Here is a 9618-nt window from a genome sequence, read left to right as displayed (position 1 = left end):
TTAAGGCTGTTATATTAGAAACTAAATCAGGACTTCCAGCTACTATATGAGACAGATAAATAAAGCTGAATGCACTGATGTTCATCCTCTGAATTACCACAAAATTTAGCATGTTTCACAAACAATGTCTTTGTCTCACTTTCTAACAGTGCCACACAACTGCAAGTAACATTTTGCTTGTTTTACAGCAAATACAAAATATTAAATTAACACAATAACTAGATGAAGCATTAATCTAAATGTCTTTATTAACACTGAGAATAACTGGAGTTGAAGCTGAGAAATAACAGTAGGCGGTGTCACTGTAATCACATGCATTTAAATACATCAGCAGGGGGCGCTAGAAAGAGAGAAAGAGATCACTGCTCAAAGCATCTGGCTCATGTGTAGGAGTAGTGTGTGTACTGTTAAGCAACTGTGTTCCTGTAAGTGATGCGTGATAACATTTACACTCACTTCACCAAGATGATGAACATCTTCATGAGTAAGAGAGAGATTGTGTAAGTTTGTGAGTGAGTTTAGTGCCACATGATGTTTTACTTGCGTCCGAGTGTGTTGTGTTTTCAGGTTGCCAGGGGGCCCAAGCTAAGCTCCACATGGTGTGTGAGCCAGATGGCCTCACTGGTGGCTTCTCCCTCCTCAGCGGGTCTGATCGGAGCAGCGAGGTTCCGGAAGTCGTGTCGGAGTTTGAAAGCAACAGTGACATCCCCCTCCTCTATCTGCGGAATCACTTTGATGAAGAAGCCGATCTTGTTTGACTTTCTAAAGGCCACCACACTGAACAAAAGAGCAGACTGTTATTAATGAAGGGTAAAAACACAGGAACCAATGATATCAGATGATTTGAAGTAGACGTAATGGTTTAAATGCAAGGTTCTACTGCCTACAACTTTAAGCTGAAAACTTAAATGTTCGTGTTTAATGCAAGTTATTCAACATTAACACCATTCAATCATCATATTGATTACCACAGATAATCACTTTGGCGTGTACCTGCTGCTTTTAATTATAGAGCACTTGCACAGGAATCAATTCTGTAGTGCATAGACAGAAGTTCATTCACCTAGAAAAGTGTTCCCACTTGAAAAAAGAACGGTCAGATAACTTTAGAGCTCAGATTATGAACCAAGTTTTGCTGAATAATTCATGTGAAGCTCATATTTGTGTCAAACCTCTTACATTTAAGCATTTCAATCCTGACCCAGTTTACCTTCCATTGTAAGTGCCTTAAGTTTGCTTTAAAAAAAAAAAAAAAAAAATTCTGTGGTAATCAACGGTATGCTACAAACACTGTTACCGGTAATTGATCTTTAATAGACATTTGCCAGGGGAAAGCCATATTTATTTTTTGACAGGAATGAAAACAAGGATGTGAGTGATAGAAGTATAGTATGTTCAATGGATTTTACTGTTTAACATACTGATTAAAAAAAAAAAAAAAAACTTTCAGTAAACAAGTTGTGAAAATTACGTGATCTAGGACCTTTACACAGTGTGTGCCATTGTAAAGACTAAGTCTATCCCTCACAGCCTCATTTTCATCCATGTTAAATTCAATATTGCATCTAACTGCATATAACCTAAGATATATAGGCTCACGTGGAATCTGTGCAACTTTTCTACACTGGAAGGCAATTTAAATACAGCTAAACAGTTAAACAGATCTGAAAGTACTATTATATTCTTAACGGTACCTGAAAGTATCAAAGGAGCCAACATTTTTCATAAAAAAGGAACAGGGTAAATTGGATGTAATAAAAGCAGATTCCATGCAGACCTACTTATCAATCAATAAATAACCTATTCGCAGTCTGTCCTTCTGACTCTGTATTACAGCAATCTCATCTTCTCGATAATTTATGAGCTCAATTGTTTATCTGCTCTCAGTATCATCAGCAACGGTGGTTCTTACTCTGGGTCATCCTGAAAACCTTGAGGTTCTGCCAGTTCATCATACTCAGCGGCGGCATCTTTCCCTGCCAGGACCAGTTCCTTTGAGGGCACCAGCACCTATTAAACAATCATAATTTATAAATCAAACCATAGGGGGACACAACACAAGGCAATGATGAGGTGCTGCCAGTGAATTCAAGCACTGTGGCGCAGTGATGGAGAGGCTATAATGACTGCATCATTTCCTCAGGAGTGGCCCACTCAAGGTTAACAACTTCTGTCTGGAGACCGAACTGAGTGTTTGTTTTGAGAGTTATGTTTCAGCTCAAGCCAGATAAGGACAATTATCTAATTCAATAACCAACCACCAGCCATCATTATTGGACAAATACACTGCTGATGATTCATTTATAAGGTATCACTATAATTCATCTGTACTGTTAGAGAGAAGCTCAGCTGTGGTGTTTTACCTTAGCATTGCTGTTAATGTCATCTGGGTCTTCCTCCTCACAGGTGTACAGAGACACATGGGTTATGTTCTCTACTGGGTTGGTCAGGGTCAGCAGAACCTGACTCTCCTGTATTAAAACAAAATACAACAATTACTTACAAAAGTAAAAAGGTCTAGAACTTTTTCAAAGAAGTGTAACCAGACAAATGGTGTTAATTAATTTATTTTACTTTATTTTATATATAGGATATATTCATTCAAGTGTTCCAGCATGAACCAAGCTTGCCTTCATATGACGCAGGTTTGGAATGGACATGATTCTCACTTCAGGAATGTAGCTCCTATAAAGGAGAACAACAACCGTTAATTGATTCATTTTAGGGTCATTCCGTGTCAACTAATCCAGAGGTCCCCGGCTCAAATTTTCGATCCTTTATTTCTGATGAAAGAAATACATATATGAAGAAGAAAGCCGAAGTATTAAATGTCATGAATGTATATATTTGTTGCAATCTTTGTTGCACTATATGCCAACAGTGACAGCTCAAGAATGGGGAAAAGCGCATGTGTTTTTTGCCCCAAGTTTGCATGCCTGTAACTCAAGAAGTATTAAAGAGATATTGTAATATCCTTTTAGATTCTGGTCCTCAATAAACCTTTTTTTTGTATCTTTATTTTAAAGGCCCTCAATGGTTCAATCCCAGAGATATGGACATGTTAACGTGGCTCCATGAGAAAATTGGTCAATTGTACACATTTTTAGTGATTGAAAACCAAATGTGGGTCACTTTGTATACAGCCGATACATTTTTCTTTTAAAGAGAAATATCTTAACAACAAATTATTCTAGTTTCAACAATCTCTGTGTAAAAAATATAATAATGATGCTGCCATCTTTTTGAAATTGTAATTTGGCTCCAAATCTCAGGTGGAAATTGTCATTTTGACACCCCCCTACAAAATAGTGGATTAGGCCACATTTACACATAGCCGGGTATTTAGAGAAACGAATATTTCCCCCCCATCGTTTTCAAAAAAGTTGTCGTTTACATTAACCCGCATAAATACGCCGTCGAGCGCCATCATAACTATGCCAAACCTATGGGCGGCAGTGTAGGGAGAAGGATAAAGCCATGCAAGCCAATCAGAATCCTCAAAATCGACAACAACGAATAGCATGAGCGACTTCCTGTTCCTTTCAAAACAACAGACATGGCGCGAGGTTCATGACATAAGCATTTTCTGGCGCATAATGTGACGTTTGAGAACCTAAAACCCCGTTTCTCCCAGTTGACACGGCAACACATAACCGGCGTTTTCAGAAATCTCCACTTTGGCCGGAGTTTTTAGAAATAATCGTTTTCTGGGATAAAAACGGCGTTTTCGTGTAAATGACAGGCCAAAATGCAGGGAAATATCTGCGTTTTCCCATCGTGTAAACGGGGCCTTATTCAGTATACAGTCGTGACATTTAATATTTCGGCTTTCATCATCATTTATGTTTGACTTTTTACTTCAGAAATTTTAGCAACAACAAAAATTTAAGTTGGGCAAATTTCAGAAATGTTTTTGATTTGACAAGGAAAGACCCTTTAGTAAATAAAAATTTAAAGAACAGCAAACAGAAAAGAACAACAAGCAAAAAAGAACAACAAACAGAACAACAAACAAAAAAGAACAACAAACAGAAAACAACAACAAACAGAAAACAACAACAAACTAAAATTATTTAGAGCACAAACACAGGACTTACACTGCCACAAGCTGGATTTTGAACTTTATTGAGGTTGGATTAAACTCTGGTTTGCTCAGATTGTGCTCACATTTCTGAAATGAAATAACGAAAAACAGTAGTTAACAGCACTGTTCAATAGATCTGCAACTTAGTTCACGGCAATCAAATACAAATATGAAAACGAATGAACTTTTGATAGGCAAACTATTGTTCAAAAGGTTTTTATGAAATAAATTAATACTTTTATTCATCAAAGATGCATTAAATTGATCAAAAGTGACAATAAAGATTTTTACAATATTACAAAAATGTTTTATTCCAAATAAATTTTAACTTGCTATTTATCCAAAGAATCCAAAGAAAAGCTAATGTATATAAAAGCTTTGTTTTGCAGTAAAAGAGAAGCTTGATGTGTTTACGTACCCTGCAACGCAGAGAGCGCTTCATTAGCAGGTGTTTGTGTCTGGGGTGCAGCTGTGAAGCTCCTGCAGGTTGAAAATCAGGCTGTAGCAGCCTCTGGCGAAGACTCGTTACTGCATTGAAACACAAGCCATGTTTAAAATATGCCAAAAGTCAATAAAGATCTAGTCACAAACAAAAATTTCTTTGGTTAGGTTAGGTATCTTGCCTTAGAATGACTAATGTGATTCAATTATATAAATTAACATTTTTACACATTTGATCTTAAGTAAAAGTAACCCTGAACACACGAACTCCAAAAATGCCCCATGGCACCTGTGAGTATGGATCTACGTGGCTGTACCTGCCATCACTGCACTAAGAAAGGGGTTGGATTAAGAAAATAATTGAGTAGTATTACTGGGTGAAGCAGGGATGAGACCAACCTTCAGGAAGGTTGACAGGGCGGGTGTAATAGTCCTCAGGCAGGGGCTCCACTTCATCCAAAGCCTGTGCTGACTCTATAGTAATCTCCTTCTGGTCCTCTCCTTCTTTTAATCTGAAAACAATATAGCATCATATAGACAATGTCTACAATCATTTAAAGTGTCCCTATTATGCTATTTTTAAAGGTTCTTCCTAATTTTGTTTTGGAGGTCTTATACAATAGGTTTACATGCATCCAAGGTGAAAAAATACTTCTCCTAATATACATTGCATATCACCTAATTTCTTCAAGAGATTCAGTCTTTCTAAACCCCACCTCTGATTGGTCAGACAGCCCAGTCTATTGTGATTGGTCTACCACTTACAAGTGCGTGTTGGAAACAAGCTGGCCATTAACATTTCTGAATTTCAGCTCCCGAGGAGATGGTTTTTCCATATCAATTCCAGCACGAGTTCTCATACTGAGTTGGAATAGCTGACGACTCATTTCGGCAGTTCAGAATCGATTCTTTCTTTTAGGAGACAATACATTTATTTGTTGTGCACTTTGATCTTTAAAACTTTGCAGATCTTTTACATTCACAAACATCTATATTACACACTACATGAAAGGTTATATTTGAAAAAGCATAATTGGGCCACTTGTGACAAAATGTGATGCATCAATTATCTCAGTACTCCACATAATACCCCTGCCATAACAAACGTGATACTTTTTTTTAAACGTGATACTTACGAAAGGCCGTACAGGGCACTGATTGGGGCTCCAGATCTCTGTCTCTGTAGTCTGGTTCCCAGTCCATACTTCTCCTTTTAGACATAAACATAGACCACATCAGTTCATGCTAATCAGACTTTTTCTTGGCTAAAAAGTTCAAGGTAAAGCTAATTATTAATAGATGAATGTTGGCATCATAGTGATTGCTGTGACGGAACATGTGGTAATAGTAAACACAGTTTAAGCACAAATGTTATCCAAAAGCTTGGTTTCCAAGAAACTGATTGATTGATTCTGAATGAAATAAGACTGCCTCTTTAATTTACAGAAATACTATTCTTTTTCTAATCATTCTAATCAAATAGGTCTGCAGCTAAACTTCAAACATCATTAATAATCTAAAAACATAAATAGATGCATAAGCAGATCTCTTCTATTGTCCCATTAAAGATATCGCTTGCCAAATACAAAGGATTCGATTATGCAGAGAATTCCAAGTAGCAATAGTGAAGCTCATGTGATCAGCAAAGTCATTTAGTAACAGATTAGACATGCTAAACTGATGGAGGGATTGGGGGAAAAGAAAGACCTTCTTAGTGTTTCTGTAAGAATTGTGGGGGGAAAAAAATACCACTCACCACCACGTGAATAGTGTGTTGCTGGAGAGGGGTATAAACCAAAAATATCACCGTGCACAAGCAAAGAAAAGAAGAGAGACAGAATCAAGTGAAACAAATGCATTCAAGCAAACATTAAAGTGGCAGTTTGGAGCACAAGGAAACAAGGATTGCATTAGTAAACAAGACATGCAGCTCAAAGTACCCAGTCATGTATTACAGGGTTAGAAATTTACTAAATTATTTCTTGAACTACCATTCAAAAGCTTAAGGTTGGTAAGATTTTTTTGAAAGAAGTCTCTTATGCTTTCCAAGGCTGTATTTATTTGCTCAAAAATATAGTAATATTGTGAAATATTATACAAATATAAAATAACTGTGTTCTAGTTTAATATAATTTCAAAATGTAATTTATTCCTGTTATGGCAAAGCCGAATATGCTGATTTGGTGCTCAAGTAAAAAATGTTCTTATTACCAATGTTAAAAACGGTTTTGCTGCTTTATTTTGTATTTTTTTGTGGAAGCCGTGAAACATTTTGTTTTAGGATTCCTTGAAGAATAGAAAGCTCAAAAGAACAGCATGTACTTACACTTCTGATCAATTAAAAGTATGCTTGGTGAACCATCTATCAAAAAAAAAAAAAAATCTTACCCTTAGCTTTTAAATGGTAATGTATATGCAGCAAACATTAGGAAAATTATAATGTAGTCACATTTCAGACTCTGCTAGGTTTAGTTGACTTAATCAGCATTGATGCATATTTAAAGGAAATGTTTTATAATTTAAAATGTATAATTCATTTTACAATTAAATAATGCACACAAAACAAAATAGCAGTACGGTTACTGTATATTTTTTTTTCTGTTTTTCAATTAGACTTAGCCAAAGTTTAGCCTCTAGACAAGACAGACCACACCCGTTTAGTGTTTGCTAACTGGAAAGTAAATGTTAGGATAGGAGGGTGTTTCTAGACACAGTGGCGTGAAAGTGTACCGAGAACGCCTGAGGCATGAAAGGGCGTCTTCGTGCCAGCTTCTTCCTGTCTCTCTCCAGCTTCTCTCTCTGGGCCAGCTGCTGGTAATACTCAATCAGCTTGTTGATCTATACAAAAATCATTTGTCAACTACATTGTAATATTGAAAAGGTAATATTAATGTAATAAGAGGAGAGCTGGTTTTGTACAAACCCTTTGGGTATGCTGGTTTTCAGGTTCCTGCCATCCTCCACTGGCTAAAAAAATAAAAAGAGCAAAGTTGTATTACAATGTGGTGCATACAGACTGAAATGTTCTAACCAGGCACAAAGCAACAAGTGAAAAGTCCTCTCTCTTCTATGCTAATTTCAACATTTTCTCCCACATTTTTTGGTCCTTTGGTTATGTTCCAGCCCAGAGTGAAATATAATTGTCCCAAAATCCCAATTATTAAAAAAAAGCATATTAACCGTAAAATTAACCAACATAAATGCAACATAATAATGATTTTAAAGCACTTCAACTAGTGCAAAACAACCATCTTGGATTAAATGGAATACATTATAGTGTAAATCATGTGGGTTTAACCAATACAGACACTGGTACACATGTCCTCAGTTAGGAAGTGCCAGGACTCACCAACAGATTTGTCAGCCATCCCTACATCTCTTGAGGTCCAGCGACAAAATCCACAAGCCAGGTAGTAGGCCTTCTTCATTGTGGTTTTGGTGGGGTCATCAGGCAGTGGTGCTGGGATGTTAGTGGCCCGTGTAGAGAGAGTGTGCATACAGCATGGACAGTCAAAGCAATTGGCACACCTGAAACCGATGCATCATACAGAATTCAACATCTTTTTAAGGAAAGATGATTCATGTGACAATTTAATATCATTATAGTCAATTTATTAAATATACGTAATTCTCAAAATCTCAATTAGGGGGAAGAGTGGCATCAAAAATTATAAAAATGGCAAGAATGTTACTAGGCAATGATAAAAGTTAAAATTACAGATGATGTTAGATGTTATTCACTCACAGGCCTGTCAGATATTTAGCACAGATGTGGTTTACCTATTCTTCTTGAGCTTCGCCTCAGCTGACGGCATGTTCTCCAGACAGCTGGGACAGAAATGGGAATCGACCTATAGAACAGGCATTACACCAAAAAACAATTTACAAGACAAGCAATTGCATTTGTTTGTTTTTATATATTGTAACGTACAGAAAGGCTAAATGAAACTTATCTGGTGCCAATGGAAAAAGTCACATATTACTTTAGCGAAAGTATAATTATAATAATAATAATAATAACCTATTTCATCTGGCTTTACGGGGTGTGGTAGTGTTTATGCCCTCAAAATAACACGAATGGGTGCTGCAAACACTGATTGTGGAACCTTATTGATCTTATAATCCTCATATGCACATAATGTAAATAAAGGCAAACTGCAGATTTTTAATTTCATTCAGAATTCTCCTACTAGCTTTTAGCTTGTCAAATATCATAAAAAGTGGGATGTACAGAAGTTAACTGACAGGTTCTATAGCCAATTAGATAACACAATTGAAGTATAATTTATGACGGATGGAAAAACTAGCCAATCACAGGCCCAAAATTCGTTCCACTTGGACCGATAGGCGGAACAACACTGTCATCAATAGCCCGTTAGCTCGCTCTTGGCACGGCTAACATCTGTTGTTGTCCACGAAATGTCACACCCCGCGTTACTTACTTCATGTGACACGCATTCCAAGGATCGCAGCTCACTGCAATATCGGCAAAAATATAGCTGAGAGATGGGAACTCGAATCTTTTTCTCGCCTCGGACGAGATAAACCACTTTCTCAGGCTGCAGCAGCGTCGCCATTTCTGACTGAGTTCCTGCTGCCTACGTAACGATTACGTCATCACACGTGATCTTTTCTTTTCTGGTTTTGCGCCCCTGCTGTTCATACTGTTGTATGCACAGTTGCCTGTATTTTTCTCCATTGCCACCACTCAGTCATACTGTTTTGTTAGGATGTCTTAGCTGTTTTATGCATACTAAAAACGAAGCCTATTCGTTTTTTTTTTTCTTCCACAAGAAATGTCAGCTTAGAAGAAATAGCCCAGCTGCTGCATGGTCCAGCTTGATAAAGGTCAAGTTTGTGTTAGTTAACGCAAAAGATCCATTAATCCACCGAGTGAGTAATTTGTTCTGCAAACAGTGTAATCGTTTAATCAAACAGAGAGGCAGTCAGTCAGACACCTGTTTCTGTTGACAGGATATAATGGGTAACACAGCATCTGCACTGTTATCCTTTGATCCTTATTGTTTACCATTATAAAGTGCTTCGTATCTGTTAGTTTTTATTAAGAATATTTATTCTGTACTTAATGCACT

General features: G+C 37.0%; 1 protein-coding gene across 2 annotated transcripts; it reads right to left on the bottom strand.

The window, feature by feature from the left end:
- Positions 1 to 439: 439 nt before the first annotated feature.
- dctn4 (dynactin 4) lies at positions 440 to 9155 on the bottom strand. 2 transcript variants are annotated; one of them, XM_079893582.1, is made up of 14 exons: positions 8968 to 9155; positions 8306 to 8376; positions 7875 to 8053; positions 7449 to 7492; positions 7256 to 7363; positions 6282 to 6302; positions 5662 to 5735; positions 4925 to 5037; positions 4503 to 4612; positions 4098 to 4171; positions 2631 to 2685; positions 2364 to 2471; positions 1913 to 2010; positions 440 to 777 (listed from the first exon to the last, which is right to left on the bottom strand). In XM_079893582.1, exons 1-14 carry the CDS (start codon positions 9100 to 9102, stop codon positions 564 to 566), a joined length of 1404 nt encoding a protein of 467 aa, XP_079749708.1. In that variant the 5' UTR covers positions 9103 to 9155; the 3' UTR covers positions 440 to 563. The 2 variants fall into 2 exon arrangements, with proteins under 2 accessions (XP_079749708.1, XP_079749709.1); XM_079893583.1 differs by lacking the exon at positions 6282 to 6302.
- Between the last annotated feature and the right edge of the window lie 463 nt (positions 9156 to 9618).

This window comes from Squalius cephalus, assembly GCF_949319135.1.
Source record: "Squalius cephalus genome assembly, chromosome: 14".
Taxonomy (NCBI): Eukaryota; Metazoa; Chordata; class Actinopteri; order Cypriniformes; family Leuciscidae; genus Squalius; species Squalius cephalus.
This window is presented reverse-complemented; position numbering and strand designations above follow the sequence as displayed.

Bases quoted from the DNA above. Each gene is read 5' to 3' on its own strand.
- dctn4 (XM_079893582.1), bottom strand. From the start codon at position 9,102: ATGGCGACGCTGCTGCAGCCTGAGAAAGTGGTTTATCTCGTCCGAGGC. The intron at 7,364-7,448 runs GTTTGTACAAAA...ATTTTTGTATAG, and splicing joins AAAACCAGCATACCCAAAGG to ATCAACAAGCTGATTGAGTA. The intron at 2,011-2,363 runs GTAAAACACCAC...ATTGTTTAATAG, and splicing joins ACATTAACAGCAATGCTAAG to GTGCTGGTGCCCTCAAAGGA.